The sequence below is a fragment of the Mauremys mutica genome, chromosome 7, assembly GCF_020497125.1.
Source record: "Mauremys mutica isolate MM-2020 ecotype Southern chromosome 7, ASM2049712v1, whole genome shotgun sequence".
NCBI lineage: Eukaryota > Metazoa > Chordata > Testudines > Geoemydidae > Mauremys > Mauremys mutica.
The window spans coordinates 87813860-87836480 of NC_059078.1; the positions used below are offsets into that span (position 1 = coordinate 87813860).

Genomic DNA, 22621 nt, shown 5'->3' on the forward strand with positions numbered 1-22621 from the left:
AAACAAACAACCCAAAATGTTTAAAAACAATACCCCTAAAATAACCACGCAAAGCAGGAGTACAAATGGTGAGGTTAAAGGAGTATATATTTCAAAGACATATTGGTAGAGTACATAGAAGGAATGTACCTGTTCCTCCAGGAAGTCCACTTTAGGATAGTTTATTCATGGTTCCCCACCACCACCTTTTACTCCTTTTTTTTTTTTTTTTAAGCCTAGGAAGTTAAATACAAGCAATTATGTGCCTGTGATATTAAGGCTACACAGTTAACGTTGTAAAGAATCAGGAAAATGCAGAGTTGTTTTTATTCCTGTTTTCCTTAAGGGTCCAATTTTGCAACCTTCACTCACAGTCAGTACCACTTATTCACACAAGTAGTGCCATTTACATTCAGTGGGACCTTTGCATGGGAAAATGCTACTCAACATATTAAGTTGCATAATTAGGGCTCAGTTCTGCAACCCGTATTTCATTGGGGCTAAAGGCATAATTCAATGCACACAAAACATACAGTGTAGCAAAACTCTAGGAACCATAACTATTTCCATTTCCTCCATTTTTTGTTTTAACTCTACAACTTAAGTCTTGTAGGCACATATTTTGCATTCTCTCTCTAAACACACACACACACACACACACACTTGCTCTAAGTGAAAATCACAGACATTTTTAGATCACTCTCTAAAGGAATAAGACAGACATAGGCAGAATGAGATGGACAGGCTGGCAGTAAAACTCTTCAACTGAGTCAGCTAAGTGGTCTTTGCTATTGCATGAAAGGGTCATTAACAGTCAGGCTGGAGCTGCTGCATTCCCTTACAACTAGTACATAAATACTAATGAAAACCCATCCAATAAGTCATGTGTGTATGGAGACAGAGAGAAAGTGAGGCAATAAGTGAGTGCTGAACAGAAAATCTGCTCTGTAAGTAGAACTCCAGCATGCTTTGTTTTTCCAAGTGAATCAAAGGCCACTGAAAATAAGTGCCTGATCCAATACCCACTGAAGTGAAGGGCAGCCTGTCCATTGACTTCTGTGGGCTTTAGACTGAGCCCTAGATCACTCCCCTTTAGGGCTGCCAACTTTCTAATAGCAGAAAACTGAACACCCTTGCCCCACCCCTTTTCTGAGGCCCCCACCCCACTCACTCCATCCCCCCTCCCTCCGTCACTCACTCTCCCCCACCCTTGCTCACTCACTCATTTTCACCGGGCTGGGGCTGGGGCAGTGGGTTGGGGTGAGGGCTCCGGCTTGGGGTGCGGGCTCTGGGGTAGGGCCGGTGATGAGGGGTTTGGGGTGCAGGAGGGGGCTCAGGGGTGGGGCTGAGGGATTTGGAGTGTGAGAAGGGGCTTTGGGCAGGGTGCTGGGGTGGGGGCGAGAGCTCTGGCTGGGGGTGCGGGCTCTGCGGTGGGCCAGGGATGAGGGGTTTGGGGTTCAGGCGGGTGCTCCAGGCTGGGGAGTGGCGCTGAGGGGCTCAGAGTGTGGGAGAGGACACCAGGCTCAGGCAGGGGTTTGGAGCGTCGGAGGGGGCTCAGGGCTGGGGCATGGGGGTTGAGGTGCAGCTCCCATTGGCCGCGGTTCCTGGCCAATGGGAGCTGCGGAGCCAGTGCTCGGAGTGGCACAGCAGGAGCAGGGGCAGTGTGTGGAGCCCCCTTGGCCATCCCTGCACCTAGGAGCCGGAGGGATATGCCAGCCGCTTCCAGGAGCTGCGCTGAGCCAGACGCTGTAGCCAACCAGACTTTTAGCAGCCTGAGCCACCAGGGTCCCTTTTCGACCAGGCGTTCTGGTTGAAAACTGTACGCCTGGCAACCCTACTCCCCTTCAAGTTAGCAGTCTGAGGAAAACTCAGCAAAGTGAGCCTCAGAGTATTCCTTCTGGCTATGGAAGGGGGTGATCCACTCAATGTCTGCCAGAGAAGGTGCAGGACACCACTTAAAAATCATGAGTAGCTGCCTGGAAGATTTTATCTAGGCTCAAAATGAAAACTGGGCCACCTGCCTTGGTTTTCTTGCAAACCCACCAGTGAACAGCAAAAGAAATGGATGACTTGCTTACTAGGCCTGCAATTTTGCTCAATCTCCCCTTTAGCTTGCACAGTTGCAATTGAAGAAGCATGCACATGGCTAAATCCAGGATTCAAAAAAATTGTGACAATCATAATTTTTTGATGGACGACCAAGTCTGAGATCAGCCTCATCCTTGGATAAATCACCTCAAAATATTTCTCCCAGCCTGCTTCACTAGGCATTTGCCACCTGGTCTAACCCAGCTCTGAGTTAAGTACTAGTTCTATGTCTGCTCTGCAGTGTCCACCAGAGGAGCAAAAATGTGTGTGCAGTTGTCCTACTGGAGACACACCACTAATGTCCGATGCCAGTATTCTTACTGAGGTCTAACACTACATTAGACACTCAGTCTCCTGATCAGAGACAGTTGAGTGAATTGTCCCAGAGGGGCAATGGGGGTAGGAAGGTGAGCTAAATGTTGTGACATCCATTTAGCAAAATCCCACAGTCTGAAACAAAGCCTTCTGTTATCATTATTAAAAACTGGTGCATGAAAGGAGGACTCTGACTGGCTAATAAAGGCTCTATGCAAGTATCCAGGATAGCTACCCAGGGTTGCTATGATAGTGTAATAAGAACAATTTTATAAATGCTTCAAGAAAACAGACATATTCACACACACACACACACACACACACACACACACAAAGAGGGAAAAAGGTCTTGAGGGTCAGCATGTTACCTTAGCTTGCTAAGCTGCAATTAAAGGCATCACTTAAGACAGACAAACAAAGCTGGTGCTTATCGAAGTTACACTGTGTGTGGCCTAATGCCGCCAGCTGGTGGCAGTCTCAGCCTAGCCTGCAAACACAAGGATTTTCACCCACAACCTCTGAGAGCTGACGCTGGCTCCATGAGTTCTAACTATGGGCTTGTCTACCCTTGCAGCTGTGCCACTGTAACACTTAGTGATGACACTATCAATGCTGACAGGAAAGCTGTAGGCCCTTCACCTCCCCGAGAGGCGGTAGCTAGGTTGATGGGAGAAGACACTCCCGTCAACATAGTGCTGTCTATGCTGGGAGTTCAGTCGCTGTAACTGCATCGCTCAGGGGTGTGGATATTCCGACAACCTAGCTATACCGACATAAGTTTGTAGTGTAGACCAGTGTCAAGACCCAAATTCAGCACCAGCCATTTCCAAACTCTTACTGACTGCCATTTTCATTTTACTCAGAGACACTTCAGAGATGGGCTTTTAAGAGGGTGGAGACAATTCACACAGGATTCCTCAGCGGAAAAAGGAAACATCCAAAATGGTGGAATTTGAGGAGAGGCTCACTGGGCAGTCACTTATATGCCACACACTGACAGATGCTATATAAAAACCTAAGATAGATAAAGAACTAGGAATTTCCTTCTAGAGCCCAGAGTTCAGACCTGACTTGTGTTAAAAGGTCAGAGAAATCCAATAATGCCTAGTGCCCATTTGCTCCATCAAAATACACTACACAATTCAGCACAGCCTGCGCTCCAGAGAAAACCAAGACTGAAACTCCAAGGCTCTAGGACTGGAATGTCCTGGGTGTTACAGGCCAGGACTGAGGTGCACTGACAGACAGCGGGAAGCTCACGCATTGCTTACTTGGGCTATGTTTGGTTCTAGGCAGTGCAAATGGTTCCTTGCTTTCATAAACATTGAAACAAAAGCTGGAACACATGAACATACAAAACAGCAACACTTACTATGTGGTCAGTTAATGCTCATCTCTGAACTTAAACTACAGTAAAAACCAACAGGCCAGGGAAGGAGTTCAATGGGGGTTGTAAACCATGTAACAGTGTGATCACCCAGGGTATGTCTACACTACCCACCAGATCGGCGGGTAGAGATCGATCTATCGAGGATCAATTTATCACATGTAGTGTAGATGCGGTCAATCGATCCCCGATTGCTCTCCCATCAACTGCTGAACTCCAGCTCGGAGAGAGGCAGAAGTAAAGTCGACGGGGGAGCGGCGGCCGTCGATCCCGTGCAGCGAGGACACAAAGTAGATCTAAGATATGTCAACTTCAGCTACACTATTCTCGTAGCTGAAGTTGCATATCTTAGATCGATTTCCCCCCACCCCCAGTGTAGACCAGGCCCCAGAGGCATATTGGGAAGAATCTGCCAGGAGAATAGCACCACTGCTGTCCCCCGAATCCATCAGAACACTCAACCTACTGTAAGATTATGCAACTTCTGGGGGGAACAGCAGATGGTGGGTTTGTTCTAATGGCACTAAGCCCATCACTTACACTAACTGTTCTTGACATAATGCTTGGGAGTCGGACTATTCTGACCTTTGGTTCAGAATGGGGAGGCAAGAGGAGGAGCTGTCAGGGATTTTTTGGAAAATAAAAACAAACAAAAAACAAGAGAAAAAACATTTAACTCTAGCTTTGCTTAAATCCCTCTCCATCTCACTCTCATCTTCCCCGCCCCCTGCTACCACCATGAACAGTAATTCTGGCACTACCCTTAAAAGCTATTTCAATCCTAGTGAAGCAGGGACCAAGAACAGACTCCTTCTCCCAAAACATGTAAAATTCCAGGAAAGAGCTCCATAAAATAATGGCAGGCACAGGCCTTCAGCCTAGAATCTATCTCACGAGACCTCCAATAAAAGGACAAAGTTCTAACAGAAAACAGCTACAAACACACACTGTCCAGTCATCTCCTAGGTTCTAATGGGATTTCAGCAGCCCTGAAAAGCAAACATCAGGCACAGAACTGAGGGGAACAACAAGGAGCCTGGTGGCACCTTAAAGACTAACAGATTTATTTGGGCATAAGCTTTTGTGGGTAAAAAACCAAAGAAGTGAGGGTTTTTACCCACGAAAGCTTATGCCCAAATAAATCTGTTAGTCTTTAAGGTGCCACCAGACTCCTTGTTGCTTTTGTGGATACAGACTAACACGGCTACCCCCGATACAGAACTAACGAAGTCTCCGACCTCATGTTCCCTCATATAGTTAGAGACCTTAAAGTCCTCTCTCTGGCTGAAGGCAGGGAAGAAGTGACAATATGCAGCAGAGGCTTAAAGAGAGCCCTTAGTCTCTTCCTAACTAACCTATCACTGCCCCAGCTCGCTATCTATTTACTGGCCATTTCAAGTTGTTATTTTGTATTATCTGGTTTCAAGATGTTTTCCCAAGAGGGCCCCTGAAGCAAGATAAAATTTGCAATTCCCGATGCAAGTGTCCCAGACACCTCACAGCAGTAACAAGACAGCTTGTTTGCAGCGGATTTAGGTTTAGTATTCTTCAGACCAGAATAGGACACTGCTCCCTGGTTTAATTTTAAGATTGAAAAGAGAAGTCCTCTAGGTGAGCCCTGCTGAGAATCGGGTGAGGGGACCAAATTCAAGGGAGGAAATACTGAAGGCAGGGCCTACGCAGAATGATTATGCAGCCACATAATTGCTGCATAAATTGTGCTGGGAGAGTCAAGCGTTCATTTAAAGAGAAGTCTCTAAGCCCTCATGTTTGCAGGGGGGGAATAAACCTTCAAAATATGACCCAAAATGCAAAACGCTGCAGCACTGTCTGAAGGGAGTTAAAAATAAATCAGCCAAATTAGAAACTATGTTTTGTGTTGTAGTCACAGTCCTTACTGTTTATTTAGGGTAAACAGAGGGTGGAGGAAATGACTGAAAGTGGCTTGTATCTGGGCTGGGTAGTGGCCTGTGTGAAAAGAGCTGGTGGCCTCAGGCCAGGTCCCAGTGGACAGAATGTCCACATTACAGGAACCACCACCATAATTGGCACTAATTAGCAGCCTAATTGCAAGTCTCTGCAGAGGATGGCCTACCTCCTTGCCCCTAGAGGTTGTCCCTTCAGGTCAGAGTGGGGAAGTTTGCCCTAACATTTGCCTGTGCTCTACCCACTCTGTGGATAAACATAGGGCTTTGCTCTGCAATTTTATGGATAAACCACTCTAGTTGGCTGAAGGACAGTCTGTTCTCTAAGCCAATGAAAATACAGCAAATCAATGATACAGCAAAACATAGCCTGTCAAAAATACAACAGAGTTCACTGTTTTGCTAACAGTCGTCCCACACAATGGGTAAGTCTCCATGGGGTATAACAAATAAAGTCCTAGGACAGAACAATACCAGAGGTTGAGTGTCTCCTGCGGAGACAATAGAAGTCTCTTGGCACCATCTCAATGTTTGTTTTTGATTACCTGTATTTCAAAGCTATTATAATCTATTACACAATCAAACCATGAGAAAAATGACATCCCTTTAACAAGTCTGGGAATTTGGCTCATTTGCTGCTTGGCCAGGACAGTAAGTTAAACGAAAAGGATTGTATCGGAATAGAAATTAATCCAGTGGCGGAAAAAGCAGGAGCAGATTTCTACCTTCTCGGATCCCACACCTCCAGAGTACCTAATGGAGGGTCTCCAGGAGACATGAGTCCAGCTGGACCAAGAGAAGCTGGTACTGAGAGAAAAGCACGTGTCAGGAAGAGGAAGAGAGAATTCAAGGTGGTCAAGTTGGATGTGAAAAAGATGTTTCCATCTTCTTCCTTTCCTCAGCATCTTCCAAACTCCATGCAGTGTCCCAAGGTCCCCTTACCAGCCTTCTGCTTGCTTTAAGTCTCCTCCTTATTGAAGTCCCCATCATTTCACCAAAGGATTAGGCAGGACTCCACAAATGCATCTCTGTCTCAGTCAGAGTAGTTGTTCAGTAAAGCAAGGATTCTCCCTGCACCCCAAGAACTGAATGTGCTGCCTTCATAATGTTCCTAACCAATACCAATGCTGACATTTGACTGAGTGGGATAAGGCACATACATTCATATATATTAGTTAGGTTAAAAAGTTGTAAGTCTGACCAGCTCTCATGGTTTCAGGCATCAGCTGACAGCATCTTGAGTTACAAATGAATTTACCCAGCCCACTCCTCATGGAGTACGCTCTCTGCCCAATGCTTTATACGGGTTTTTTAAGCTGTACTAAGTAGTATCCAGTCTAACCTATTGCCAGAGGAAAATATACCAAACCAAATGAATCTGTTCCTATGTGGCAAGGCTATTTTAGTGCCTTGGTTGTCAGCCAACAAGATGAGAAGCAAAGCCCAGCTCTAGGTTTTGTGGGGCTCTGTGGAAGTTTTCCTGGACAGCCCTATCCAGCAGCCTCCCCATTTATATCCGGGTCCTCCTACCTTCATGGACTCATGGAACCCTCACTGGCCACCTCCTGCCAGCCCAAACTATCACCTGTTTGAGAGATCCATGTCCTCTGAGAACCAACCGTTAGATGGGTTGGGAAACCAGAAGGTGGAAGTGAAGTGCAGCTTTTGAAGCAGGATTTGGGGAAGGACAGTTAGGGAGGTCAGTCTCTGCTACTGCCCATTGGTAATGGAATCAGGTGGGCCCACAACCATGTTATCCAAGACAGCACTCTGACTGGCACGTCCAGGTAAGCACAGTGCCCCTGGAAGACCTGAGAACTCTGAGGCTAGCCACTTGGGTTGCATAGACCAGTGGACAACAAAATACTAAAATGTGTAATACAAAGTCAGCGGTGGAGGGGAGCCCAGGTAGCAGTATCTGTTCTCTGCTGCTGGTGGTTTCCTTCCTCTACCAGGGATCTGAAACAATGGCAGCAGCGGCACCTTAAGCAAAGTCACATACCTTTAATGGGAAAAGATGCTTTAAGAGTAGCCCCGTGCCTACAACACACACAAGGAAATACTAGTCCATGGGCCAAATCCTGCAGTCCTCACTGCGGAAGATCTCCCAGAAAACTCTGTGGAAGTTTTGCCTGTGTAACAGCTGCACGATTTGGCCCAATATATTCATGTAACCAATATAAAGTAGCCATGTTGACCGGGAAAGTGTTGGATGGTGTTTGTGTGTGTTTGTTTGGCTAAATCATATACATGTGTTTATCAACTGGAGCAATTCTGTACCTTTCCAAATACACACATACCTGTGCAGAAAACAGCTCTCTCCTTTTGATATCTGCATGCTAACCCTCTAGCTACCAACCTGAATGTCCATTAACGGCTGATGGATGCTGCTAACAGGTTTTGCCCATAGTATTGCTTCCTAAAAAAGAGAAAGACCTCCCCGTTTCAGCACTCTGCATCTGTCTGTGCATTATGCTAAAGGGTCTCTGGCTCTTCTCTTTTGGTGGCCTCCAAGTGAGAGAAAGGGAGCTCACCCCAGAGGCAGATGGGTGTAATAAGCATTAAACTTCTCAAAATGAGATTTTCCACGCTCTTTCAAAGGAAAACAATCCCTTCGCTTTGGAGCTCAGTGCATGTGTGTGAGGAAGGGGAATTGGGGAAAAGAAAGGTCACTCAAAGGACCCTTAAAGAAATCACACTAGTGAGACCCCCTGGGAGCATCAGCAATGCTGGAATCTGTTTTTTGTTTCTGGATCGATGAAGATTTTGTAATGATTAGGAAGGCAATCCATCCCTTCTGTGGACTGCAGTTACACCCCCCACCTCCAGCTGGAGGAGAGCTCAGTCCACTGCAGACACTGTTTTAGAAAATAAATGGGGAACAAAAACGCAGGCAGGGGAATCTCCCTGTGAGTTCTTGCACTGGAGGGTGGGGCTCGCTGGCTGCAGGGAACAGGGGTAATTTCCTTTATATTACATTTTAGCTGAAGATGCCATGATTCTAAAACAGCACCGCCCCCCCCCAAAAAACTCTCATTCTACTTCATTGAAAAGAAAATGGAAACACGTCTGGGTGGTTAGGGTTCATTAATTATATGTCTCTCTTTTTTGTGAATAACTCATGGGCTACATCAGACCAGACTTGGAGGGAGAGTGACTGAGAAAGAAGCTTTACAATCTGTGGCATTGTTATTCACTAACAAAAGGACCCCTACTTGTCCACAGAGAGGGAGAGTGTAGATGCTCAGTCAAACAGTCTTTCAATGCTTACAGATTCAGATGCGTTGGAGCCCTTCCAAGTCTACCTACTGTATAACCGGATACACGTTCTTTAGATGGGCTTCCATTCATTCTGTTCTTCACTTTCCGAGTCCCACCTCCTCATCAGATTTTGCTCTTTTCTTTCTGTACTTTTAACATGCAGTAATAAACTAAACTGAGGGGGAAAGAGGCCAGAATGGAAGGAAGAAGTAGATCCAAAATGTTTGCCTTTGCAGTCTCATGGCTATGTGAACTGAGCCCCACATTTCAATGACAATAAATGCTTCCCCATCAGCTCACTGGAAATATTTCATCTGCAGAAACAAAGCTCCAGGAAGAAGCATGGTCTTGTGGTTAAGGCACAGAACTAGCACTCCGGAAACTTGGGTTCTATTTCTGGCTCCATCACAGGCTTCCTACATGACTCTAAAGAAGCTATTTGACCTCTGTTTTCTCTAGCTGTGAAATGGGAATGATCATATTTACCACAGGGGGTTGTTTCTGAGGTTGGTAAAGTGTTTGGAGAGCCTCAGGTGGAAAGTGCCATCCAAGAACAAAGTATAATCCAGGCCTCCAGGTGTAGCCACAGACATTCACACACATGCACAGGGATGTGGACATGAATCTCACACACACTTCAGGCAGTTTCAAGGATTTCTCAGAGGGCCTTTGTGAACAGATATTCCCTCTCTTTTCTCCCACAAAACCACATTAATATTCAAATGATGGCACTGAGCAAGGTCAGCAATTTATTATCTCCTCTCTTGTTATGTTCCAGGGTCTAAAAAGGTGATTATGGGCCTACTGAAGAGTCTTCAGCAAGGGGGCTGTGGAATAACATGGAAGCATTGCCAAGGGAGTTAAAGTGACCTACTAGCAGCAAAGAGGGTGGGAGCCCTGCAGGGCAGGCTGGTATGCAGAACAGAGCACACAGGCCGTTTCAGTGACCTAATGAGAGGGTGTGGGTCCCACAGGGCAGGATGGGAGGGGAAACAAAACACACAACAAACAAAATCTGCCCTTTCCTCACAGGCTCCCTCCAAATGCTGCTCGTCTCTTGCCTTGGTCATTGTAGCTGTCTCCTCAGAGTCTGTCCAAAATCCCACTGTTAAAGGCACCTTTTTCATCCTGTTTGAAATTCTCTATTGAATCTGACGCTGTAGGAGATAGGAAAGCAAACTCCTCATTTTCACCTGCAAGGCTCTATGTCCTCTTGTCCTCACCTAGTTCTGCCCCATCCCCTCTCCCTTCACCTACACTCTTCCCGGTCCTCTAGCCATACTCCTCCACTTGTCTCCTCCTCTTACTCTTGGCTGCTTTCCTCCTTAGATGTTGTCCTCGACACTCCGTATGTCCTTACCTGCCAAACACCCCCTTTCTCCTCCTTAAAACACAGCTCACTCCTCAGTCAATCTCCCTGCCCTTCTTACCACTGGCAATTCCATCCCCTGAAGAGCTGTCCTCCTTATCTTATTTATACTCTAAGCCCTTCAGAGTAGGGAGCATATCTTTATACAAGTTTGTAACGTGTCCTGTATATTTACAGCCTTATCTGTTTTCTCATAAACAACAATAGGACGCTAAAGAGACCCAATGAAAGGGGTGCAGGGGCCCGAAGGACTTTCTGGAACAAGAAACAAACAACACAGGAAGTTTGAGTGACCTCGTGGGAGGAGATGTAGGTCCTGAAGGACAGAATGGAATGAATTACAAGAGCATATTACAGGGAGCACCTAGTATTAGGGCTGTCAGCTGTGCATGATAGGCTGGAATGGGGAAGGAAGCACACACAGATTAAGTGACCCACTGAAGGGTGTGAGCCATGTGGGACATCCTGAAGCAGGTCCTGCATTAAATACTTAGTTTACATTCCTTCTCCTTTTTAAGTTGGGCCCTACCAAATTCACAGCCATGAAAAACGCGTCAGATCGTGAAATCTGGTCTTGTGTGCTTTTATCCTATACTATACAGATTTCACAGGGGAGACCAGTGTTTCTCAAAGTGGGGGTTCTGACCCAATAGGGAGTTGCAGGGGGGGTTTCAAGGTTATTTTAAAGGGATCGCAGTATTGCCACCCTTACTTCTGTGCTGCCTTCAGAGCTGGGCGGCCAGAGAGCAGCAGCTGTTGGCTGGGCACCCAGCTCTGAAGGCAGCGCCTCGCCAGCAGCAGTGCAGAAGTAAGGGTGATGATACCATACCATGCCACCCTTAATTCTGCGCTGTTGCCTTCAGAGCTGGGCAGCCGGAGAGTGGCGGCTGCTGACTAAGCGCCCAGCTCTGCAGGCAGCAGCACAGAAGTAAGGGTGGCAATACCATACCAGGCCATCCTTACTTTTACACTGTTGCTGGCGGTGGCTCTGCTTTCAGAACTGGGCTCCCAGGCAGCAGGCACTGCTCTCCAGCTGCCCAGCTCTGAAGGCAGCACTGCCACCAGCATTAGCACAGAAATAAGGGTAGCAGTACCGCTATCCCCCCTACAATAACCTTGTGACACCCCACACACACACACACGCACAAACTCCTTTTTGGGTCAAGACCCCGACAATTACAACACCGTGAAATTTCAGATTTAAACAGCTGAAATTGTGAAATTTACGATTTTTAAAATCCTATGACCGTGAAATTGACCAAAATGGACTGTGAATTTGGTAGGGCCCTATTTTTTTGGATAGTCTTTCCCAGTTGAATTCTTGTTTGAACTGTGGGGTTTGTGCTGGGTCTTTCCTTTTCTAAATCAGCAGACTCAACAGAGCAGGCAAGTCCTCAGTGTCTAAGAGTTCATGCCCGATTTCCCCACCTCCTCCATTCATACTGACACAGAGGTGTACAGCATAAGGCCAGGGAGAGAGAGTGTCCACGTGCAGCCTGCCATGGCCTATTTCGCGGCCAGCCAAGCTTCCCCATGAGCCAAATTAACTGTAGCCTGCCATGACCAGCGGCAGTATAGAAGACCCTATCAAGAGGGCCCCAACTTAGCAGTCACACAAAGGGGACAAAGAAGTGGCTTCTGGCAACTGCCACTGTGTGACACACAGAACACAATAGCTGTGGTGCTTGCACTCAGTCTGGCACTTTAAAGGGGGAATTGGTTTCAGAGCAAGAGAAGGCTGCTTTCCCCTGCCACTATGTAGGGCACAGTATTGCCAACCACAGGCATTCCAAAGCCATGAGTCAGGCCCCCTCAAAGTCATGAGATTTGAAAAAAATATATATATTTTGGGTTCTTCTTATTTGCTTTCCATTTTCCGAATCTTTTGGACGTCATGTTTTCTAGCTTTTCTCCACAACTATGAGGGCTAGAAACTTACTTCAAAACAAAACAAACAAATGATGAGATTCTCATGCAATAACAACAGGAGCTAGGGCTTTAAGACAGATACCAAATACCTTCATTTTCATGATATAACATTTCTTATGGCAACAGGCAAGGCTTTTATTCTTCAGCCAGGCATGTACTGACTCTTTTCTAGGTCCAACTGCACCTGTCATGTTAGGGATCGTTTTATGTCTACACTGCAAAAATAGATAACAATTGTTCTTTGCTGTGTAGCGTTAGGTGGACTGCAGATACATTTTGGTGCAATGGCATGCAGATCATGTGGTGCATATACCAAACCATTTATCTTTATAGCAGCAGTGCTACTATCCAAAGCCCACTGAATCAATGGAAAGACTCTCAATGACTTTTATGGACTATGGATAAGGTGATCATAGAGAAGAGCTCTGGTTCAGAGAGAAGACAGCGCACTGACTTTCCTTCTCTCTGGAGTGCTCATGCAGGAATGATGCTTGGTGAGAAGGGGAATCTAGAGCTCTACTGAGAAATATGCCCCACTGGTGAAAAATAAAATCACAATCCACTTCAGTCACAGGCCTACACACAGCTGGGGCATAGCTGACCCATTCAAAGGAAATACAAAACAGCCTCCTTCATTCAGGAAGAAACCATATTTTGCGTCCTAGGCTCTCGTTCCTCAAGCTCAAAGGACTAGAAATGCTGTGGAAACAGCAAATAAAATCCTGGACTCACTGACTTCATCAAGGCCAGGATTTCACTCAGCATCAGCAGCCTCTCTGTGGTGTGGAAGGGAGTCCCATAGTTCAGTCAATAGCACCATCTACTCTGGTCAAGTAAACAACATAATGGAAAAGAGTCTCAGTCAATCCTTCTTAGCTGGAAAGATAGCTGGGCTATGCCATGGGACGAAGAGTTACTGCACTTTATTTGTTTAAAAAAAAAAGTACTTAATTTCATGCAGACCAATTTCGAGAGTAGATGAAATTTTCCAAATTTTGATTTTGCAATGAAAGTTTGATTAAAATATGGGATGAATTTTACAGAAAAAAGTCATTCTACTTTCTGGTAAGCATAGAACTGGGCAACATTTTCTGAATTTCAAAATTGGGATGAAGTCTGAGATTTTGACAAAAAAGGATGAATTCCACACAAAATTTTCCCCCATTTTTCAACCTGCTCAAGTAATTTCTAGTTGTTCTTTCCCCAAATCCTTCCCTTTTCTCACACAAACAAAAAGATTATTTCTAAACTTAGCTACAATGGGAAAGTAAGGATTAATTTCACTCAACAGCAGTTGTCATATTTAAAGAAATAGACATGTTCTTTCCTTACGCCTTTAGTACCACCTTTAATTATTAGAACCGAAGGGATTTTCGAAGAGCAATGCGTGCTGTTTGCCTATACTGTGTGACATGCAGAAAGTAATCACAATGCACTTAGCCAACTTCACTTATTTGCACTGAGCCCCTTTCTAGTTCTCAAGCACTAGCACAACAGAGTTATTGTGTCTGGATTCCCAACACTGCAGCAAAGTGACAAAACTCTACCTTACTCCAGATTGAAAGGAACAAGGCTTTAAAAAGATTAAACAAAACCAATGTAAGTGTACCTGAAAGTGTTCTCATTTGCATTAGGGGCTATGAAACCCTTTGACACAAATCCTAAATGTTAGACATAAATGGCATCCTTAGAATCCAGCCTCTTGCTCACAGCAGATTCCAGGATGAGAGCTCAAAAGAAGACAGGCATCACCAGGAATAACCACATTAAGGGTTTAAAGTGTGCTGTGGGTGAAAATATAATAGAGACTGGGGAAGGCACGGGAACTGAATCCGGTTCCACCACAGCCAAGACTTCTTGAGGATCAGTAATCCTAGCTGCCATCACTCACTTCCACAGTCTCTCTTTTTCACCCTTGTTTAAATAGGAATACATTTAACACCCAGTTGGGAAAGAAGGAAGTTACCCCTGCTGCTTCCTCTCTAACAGGTACTGTGTGTGCCTACATCTGCCTCTCTTCCCAAGCTGCCAGCAGAGGGGAGTCAGTTCAATCACAATGGAGCCTAGAAAGGCCCTCAGGGGAAAACAACCTTTTTTGGGATACATAAAACAGGTTTTCATTAACAATCAGATCAGGACAACAGCTCAGCCTCAAACTGGGAAAACAAACCGAGATCAAGGTCACCAAGCAGGTCCGGGGCAGTCGTTCTCCAGCTTTCTCTGCAGCAATCCTAAATCTTGGGCAAAGAGACTTTGAGGTGGTGTTATCCTCTGATGGAATGTCCACTCCCACCACCAGCTACTGCACTTGGACTCCTCTTTACTTCAACCCTCCCATCCACAGGGGAAAGCTTTACCAGAGTCAAACTCTACTGCTTATTCTTTAACGCACGCGCACATGCACACCCCTCTCTTCATCAGTAGAGAAACAAGTATCTCTGTCATGGAAGAGATAAAGAGTTACAGTGAGATTACTGCAGCTAGATCCCACAAGGTGAGAATGATTTCCAGGCCATGCATCATTATCAACATCACAGCTTCTTGGGTAAATCATTTATATAAGACTGGGAGAAGGCAAGCCAGGGGGAGGGGTCGAGGTCCTTGCATGTCGGCTGGTGATCAGGAGCGTGCTATTGTGTGCAGGATGCATGTGAATGAGTGTCAGCATATTGGGGAGGGAAGGAGGGAGTGTGCAGACAGTAACAGAGTGGTGTTTGCTGAACAGCACTGAATTAAACCCACATTGCTAAAGAGATGCTAATACGCACTCTTTGTTGCAGGGGAGAAATGTGCAAGTTTCCACTGACTCTGCTGCTGTTATGTAGAAGGGAAGGAAAGAGGCAAACAAAAGAGAGAGAAAGATGAAGAGAAGAGGAAAGACAAGACCTGGGGGGTTGGGGTGAGAAGTGGGAATAGATTTGTAATTTATGCCTCCACTTCAGCAAATGTTTTCACTAACATTAGCATTGCTAAAGCTGAAAGGGCACAAGCGAATAAGAAACAGCAGGAACCTGTGGCTTTACGGCACTAACATCTGCTGTAATGAACTCCTCGCAGACTCCCTTACAGCCCCTTCCATCATCACCTCAGTGCTCGCCACTTCCTGCCTGCTCTCCAGACATACTGCCAGCAAAACCAGGAACCCAAATATTAGCCATGTGGGCGCCCTTTTAGTGACGGCATCGAGCCACTCAGGCAGGCCTGTGTGTCTTTTGAAAGAAAGGCAGAACGAAAGAACGAAAGAAAAAAAAAAGTCGCTCAGAATGTGGAGCTCCCATTTACCTATAGGGATCACACTGCATGCCGTGTTATGCCTTGACCAGCTCATGTCAAAATACACCACAAAGGGGGAAGTCATGGAACTAGTGACTTTAAAGTATCATTACAATCAGAAAAGGAACTAAATAAAGAGACCTCCTTACTCAATACAGATCTGCTCCCTGGAGTCGTCCAGTCATATGAGCTCTCTTTCCTGACAAACTTTTATTCCTGTTAGCATCACACAGCTAGTGCAGCAAAGGGAAAGGGACCTGGATTCCAGTCTGGTCTGTACAGCATCAGCTGCACGGCCCTTCAGGGTCTAACTGTAGAATCTGTCTCCTATGTTACCACCAGTCACACAGGACACAGCTTGACTTTTCGGGCTGTGTTTGCAGGGTTGCTGGCTAGAAAAATCTTTAGATTTGCAAGCAGAGAAAATGACACCTGAAGTCCCAAACACAGAACCCCACAGTGTCATTTTCACAGATTTACTTTTCTTAATAGAAACATTTAGTATAATGAGACAGCAAGAGGGGACTTGCTTTTTATTTTAGGAAGGGGACCCAGTCCAAGAATAAGGGAGGAAAAAATAGACAACACAGGAGAACTTCAAACACCGCTGATTGTAGCCAAGCAGGTCTCTTTCCTATGCAATGTCTGGCTTCACTGACTGGTCAATCTAATGTCTCTCTCCCTTTGCCATACAGTTGCAATGACATCACTTGGGAGGAATTCCACTGGGATTCACATAAACAGCATGTAGAATTCCATAGGCATCCACTTTCCAATTAGTTTGGGATAACGGTGCTATCTTATTTTGTTACTGCGCTGTCTTCCCAATAGTTTGCCTGGGGCCTACTATGAAAGGGCCAAACTGAAAACCACAGATCCTCAATTAAGGCTCTCTAGCTCAAGGATCCAGAGGTGCCCCTGGCTGTTTATTTGGGGCTATGGTGCCTGAAGAAGCCTACGCCTTAGTGTACCCATATCAGCTAGGCAAGGGCCTGCAATCCTGGCTGGGGACAAGAAGTTTCCGTCTCTTTCCTGTTACCTTTTCTGTATATTAATGGGCAAGAGACCCAGGGTAAGACCCCTTCAAAAAATGATGAAAGTGCAAAACTGACGGCACTGGAGAAAACCTAGCATGGTGCAGACAGTGCTGTGAAACTTTCATCATACAGCTCTGCTCATGCATCTCAATCCTGACCTGCAGACACCTCCTACTACTGCTATTTTAATCCTAGGCTCCCAGAGATTCCATCTCTGTCAAGCAGGATAAACACCAGTGTATCTATTTTTTTTAAGCCATCTGCGTGTTGGCCCATATCTTAGTCAAACAGAAGCGATGGTGTTACCTTGCAATAAACAATCAGAGGTTCACGCTGTTACTGGTACAGCATGGTAGTCAGTGTCACAACATCACACTCCATTTTTTCACAGCCATTACACAACCCACATAGAGTTGGCACTGAGGTGTGGGGGAAGAAAGAGGGAGAGGAAAATGTACCCTAGAGAGCTTGTGATCCTTGTTCCAAGTTGTACATGCCAATTCTAATAAAAACCAAATGCACAACAAAATCAGCTCCATGTCAGAGAATGGCAATGAATTCCCATCACGCAAACCGTCTGATCCGGGTGGTAGTAACATTTTCTGGAGCAACAAAGAAAACTCAAAGGAACGAATGCGCCTACTGTTTCTCCACTGAAAGCTCTCGAAAGATAAATAAAACCCTAAACATCACTTCCCTTTTTAAACAGAAGATACAGCGCAATAAAAAATATTGAAGTGCTCTTCCATTAAAAAGAAGAGAATAAATCTCTCCTGTCAGGCCTCATATTCAGCTTTTCCCCACCCTGTTTTTAATTCCTTTAATTATACTTTAATTCTGAGTTTAGTGCTCACAAAACTAGAGGGATAGACAGAGCAGGACAGGAGCTGTACGACCTTCCCACACATACAGATCTAATCCAATGCTTTTCTTTCTACACCTGCACTCAGCCTGCTATTCCAGTCTGGGGCACCCACACAGTTCTGCCACCCTGCTTCAATCCTGACCTGCAGCACTCCATTCTAATCCCCATCCTGAGCCCTGCAGCTCTGACAATGCACCTAAATCCTGACCTGCAGCACCCTTGCTAATCCAGTTCCCCTGGCCTCTGTTCAACTTTGCCAAGGCACTGAAATCCTGACTTGCACCACCACTATTATATTCCAATAGACTGAGTCTCCCTGAAGCACAAGGTGCTAACTGTGCCAAAATATTTGTGTGGTTTTTTTCCTTGTCTTTGTATCCCCTAAATGGACAAACATTCCCTATTATGGGTTAAGCTTGAAAACAACCAACTCATTTTCACTTATGCTGACCCAGGACTGAAATCTAATGTCAGTCTCTAGAAGCAAAGGTGCAGTGCATTAAAACTAGTCCGTCCCTCCAACCCTTATTTCCCCTCTCCCCCCCATTTTAAAAAGTACCTTTGTAAAACATACATCTTCCTAAGTGAAGAAAGCTGGGGGGTTACATCTTCTAGTTGAGAAACACGCTCAAAATTCCTACTCATCTTTAATTACCCTTTAAAATGAAGGCTTGGTTCATTTTCCTGTAAGATCACATTGTCAAAAAATGCTTTTAACAAGACGAGGACAAATCTGCACAACATCCAGTTCTGGTGACACACACCTACCACATTCCATAGCCATCCTCTTTCTTCACAATATGGGAGGGAAATGACCAGCTATGTTAGTTAGGCTTTAAAGTTTCAACGAAGATTACAAGCTGTCTGCTTGTCACAGGCTGACAGGCCACTCCAAAGGTCTGACATTTAAAGTTATGGTCTCTTCCAAACTCCACAGCCATCAAACTTTATAGAGCCTCACTTCTGAGATCTAAAGCTGAAGACATCTTTTTATATCTGCACTTAAAGGGAAAACACTCGCACCTTTATTTTCCTATTGCTGGAGGGTGACAAAGGATAAATGGTGCAGAATCAAGAGATAAAGAGAGGCCAGGCATCAAAAGTGAAGTCATTCTGGGCAGCATGCAGCTGAATTTTATTATAGGAATCAGGGATAGGGGTAGGGAGCAGGATACATGCTCCTTAGTTATTTGGGGGGAGGGGGAATCACAAACACACACACACACACACACACACAACTTGAAGGGCTGACTTTAAATGACTCATGATCACCAGATTTGTTTGCCCCTAGGAAATGTTGGGAGCTGTTAGACAAGGCTTAGGTAACTTAGTCTGACCATGGCAGCCTGATTTACAAAATTAAGATCAAGTATGAGAAGAACATGATTCAATTCCATGTTTGAATCAATAAGAAATCAGAGTCCATAATTAAAAGGTAATTCTAGAGTTCAGTGGTTGCAATGATTATTACCTTGGCCTTTTTTTATTCCCACAGTAAGAAGCCCCTATGCCCATCATTCAAACTGCACCCCTAGTTCTCCGGATTATTGAATAGAATGAAATTGTAAGCAAGGATGTAATTTCCCCTGCCAACAAAACAAAACATCAGTAAGAATCAAATGAATCACAAAGTTGGAGTTAATAGCAGGGGCAGCTTGCAAGTCACTCACTCAGCTGGGCTTCCTTGTCTCCCTTCCTCTCCCTCATCCGTGGCCTCCAAATCATCATTTTCAAAGGAATGCACCTTTGTTATTAATATTAATTCAAAACAGGCCCACTCTCTCCATTCAGTGTCTCCATATTGTGCGGGGGCCCAATCCCATGCTCCTTGCACACCCAAGTTTCCCACTGAGTTCAGTGGGTGTTTTGGGTGCACAAAGAATGCAGAATTAAGCCTTTAATTTGGAATATCTGCTCTATTGCTTTACTTCTCTTTAATTTGTAGTACTGCACATTCGTAAACATACTCTGAATGTTCTTAAGCCAGTGCTCCTATTTCACATTCCTGAATCCCTTTAAACAATGTTCTCCATTCAGTACTGAACCTTCCCCCTATCATTAACTGCAACTTCAAAATACATCTTTAAATACCAGACTCTGGACAAATTATAATTAGCCAAGATCAAATTATAAGTGTTGCAACTTTTTAGAACTGTATCAAACACTGCACTAGAAAAGAAAGGCACTCAGCCTATGAGACTAGCAAAACATTAGCTTCTGCACAGGGTAGCAAGCATTGCCAATTATAAATATTTAACCAGACACAAATTGTCACCAATATAGTCTTTGCATATCTGTGTCCTTCAATTTAGCCTTACATTTCAACAGTGTCTGACATACAAAAAATTCCATCTGTTGTTCTAAATCTCTGCCAAAAAGCAGGTCTCAGATAGACAGAACAGCTTAAAGATGGACCAGTGCTCTCACAGTAGATCATGCATGGGCCTGAGAGAGAATCCCTTTTCCTTTGGACCAGTAACCTAGAGTCTGTTACACATTTCTTCAGCACATGATACACAAGGATTAAGAAGCACAAAAACATGTGGTGTGCCTACCTAATTATATAGTGTACTGTCTCCTTCCCTTCCACCACAGAAAGGTCTCTTTAATATACACACAGAACATAACATACACAGCCATCAGCAATCGGACACGCAAAAATGGCAATGATCCACTGGAAGAGGACTTTGACTCATGCTCCTGACACCAGAGGGTCAAAACTCCTACACTGTTTCTTACTGCAAAAGTAATCTGACCATCTGAAAGGTCCAAACTCTGGTCCCCCTCTTTCCCCTGGAATTTGAGGCCTTCAGCAGTAAATACTGCACCTAACAAGGCAAAACTAATACTGCTCATTCATTCTCCAACTCCTTTCTGAAGATAATTATTTTCTCCCTTGCCTAGACCTCTTAATTCTTCCCACTGTAATTGATTATTTACCTTAGAGGAAAACATCTGAGGTTGTGTAGTTCATATGAAAGATATTATACGAACAAGGGCCTTTGAGTAACCTCTTGTTCCTGGATTAGACATGGAACTAATCCTGAAGTAAGATGCTACTCAGCAAAAGTAAGGGGTGGCAGAGTCAGCTACTAAAGTTGAACTGTATTTCTGCAAACGTGAGCATGCTCCTATTTCCCTGGCATGGGACCCATTTTACTACCTGTGCTCAGCGTGGATCGCCTCAAGGGCTTCAGTGAGACTATTGTCAACCTAGGCAAAGGTGGAAGAACAGGGGGTTGGAACTGCACTGGCAGGCCCTGTTCCCACTTCTCCACTCACGGTCTTACAAGTAACTGAGGGGCTGAACAAACATTTTTTAAAACCCCTTTTAGAGGTATTCAATGGTGTCATTCTTTCTCTGTGCCACCATTTAACATCCATGTCCAATTAGCCTTCCTCTTCTACCAACAGTTTCCAACTCCATAAAAACAACAATCAAAGAAAAAAACCCACCTCTCAAAAGCTACAGCCCGAATCCAAAGTAACCTCCTGCCTGGGGCTACCCCGATCCCTTGTATGAAGCATTTTCACTTATGCAAAATTAATCAACGAGGTAACCAAAAGTACGGGAAGAGTTAGTGAATAACCCTCTTCTCCCCTCTGGGCGGACTGAAATAGCTGGGTTTCTTCCAGTTCCCCCTAAATCACTAGTTAGGGAGCAGTGGGAAACCAGCCCGGTGCAGATGTGGAATAATTTGCTCCAGTTTCCTCTCCAAATAGAATGGGAACGTTTCTCGGTTTTCAATGACTTAAAAACGGCTCAGCCTCGAAGCCGCCACGGGGCCAGCAAAGCGGCGATTTTCCTGACGGCGAGCCTGTTATTAAAGCCCAGCTCGCATTCCTGCCGCCGCGGAACAGCGCGGACCCAGGCGGAGGCAGAAGGGAACAAACGTGCGCTCCGAAAACCAGAAGCCGAGAGCGAGGGCAAACTCTGGAGGGGCTCCGGGGGGCAGCCTCCCCTGTGGGCGCCCAGCCCGACCCCCGCGGAGACCGGAGGCCGGCGGTGGCCGGGCGCAGAGGCGCCGCGGCTCGTTCATACCAACGTCTTGTTGATTCGGTTCCTTACCTGCTCCGCAGCGCCCGAAGTTGCAGTGCAGCATCAGAGCCAGGAGCAGCACCCCGGGCGCGGAGACGGCCCGGCTCCGAGCTGAAGGCATCGCTCCCCGGCTGAGCTTCTGTGTCCGTCCCCTCGGGGCTGGCTCCCAGGCTCCTTCTCCTCGGCTGCCTGCTTCGCCCCGAGCCCCCCAGCTCCCCGGCACTTCCCCGGCCCGGGATCGCCTCCTCCCGACGCGCTTGGGGGACGCGGGTCTCGGCGAGGCGAGGGAGGCGAGCCCGGGGAAGGCTCCCGCCCCTGCCGCTGGATCCCGCCGGTGCCAGGCTGGGCAGCTCCCCTCCCAAGTTGGGTGCCAAGGAGAGCGTGTCAGAGGAGCGGCCGCTGGGTGCGCATCACTGCAGGCTCCTCCTGCCGCCGCCTCCCTGCCCGGGCGCTGCGCCTAGCACGGCCCTTGCATCCTGCCCCCAGCCCGGCTCCTGCCACACTGCCAAGGTGGCCCGCACGCCGGAGCCCAGGCGCAGGGGGGCGGCGGGGGGCCACGAGGGGGAGCCGACAGCCGCAGGAGCGGCGTGGGCAGGGCGCAGGGGGGCGGCAGGGAGTTCGGAACGGCCCACGCCGCTCCGGCAGCAACGCGCCGCGGAAAACCCGGCTGGCTGGATCCGCAGTGAAAGCCGGAGCTGGAGCCGCTCGGCACTTCCCTCCAGTCCGCTCGGAACCTCTTCGCCAGTCAATTTCTTTTCTGCTTCCCCCTTTGCCCTTTCCTCAGTGGCCCACATCGTCGTCCCCCCCTCAAGCCCCCTGCCTTCCCCTCAGCTCGCTCTCAGCTTCATACATTATTACATGCAATGAGCTTCCAGCGCCTCTCCAGCCATACATTGTGGCTCTAGCTAGACCAGGGGTTGGCAACCTTTCAGAAGTGCTGTGCCCGAGTCTTCATTTATTCACTCTCATTTAAGGTTTCAAATGCCAGTAATACATTTTAATGTTTTTAGAAGGTCTCTTTCTATGCCTATAATATATACCTAAACTATTGTTATATGTAAAGTAAATAAGGTTTTTTAAATGTTTGAGAAGCTTCATTTAAAATTAAATTAAAATGCAGAGCTCTGGGACTGGTGGTCAGGCCCTGGGCAGTG

The 22621-nt window shown here is 46.2% G+C and overlaps 1 protein-coding gene across 4 annotated transcripts in view; it reads right to left on the reverse strand.

Moving 5' to 3' along the window:
- Positions 1–21815, reverse strand: part of UNC5B (unc-5 netrin receptor B) — a 153788-nt gene extending 131973 nt beyond the window's left edge. For 3 of the 4 annotated variants that reach the window (XM_045025153.1, XM_045025154.1, XM_045025152.1), the window contains exon 1: positions 21498–21815. In XM_045025153.1, the coding sequence (XP_044881088.1) occupies positions 21498–21588 (91 nt within the window). In that variant the 5' untranslated portion in view covers positions 21589–21815. Of the gene's footprint in view, positions 1–18196; positions 18384–21497 lie in introns of those variants that run through there. The other variant, XM_045025156.1, reaches the window with a different exon arrangement.
- Positions 21816–22621: the final 806 nt, after the last annotated feature.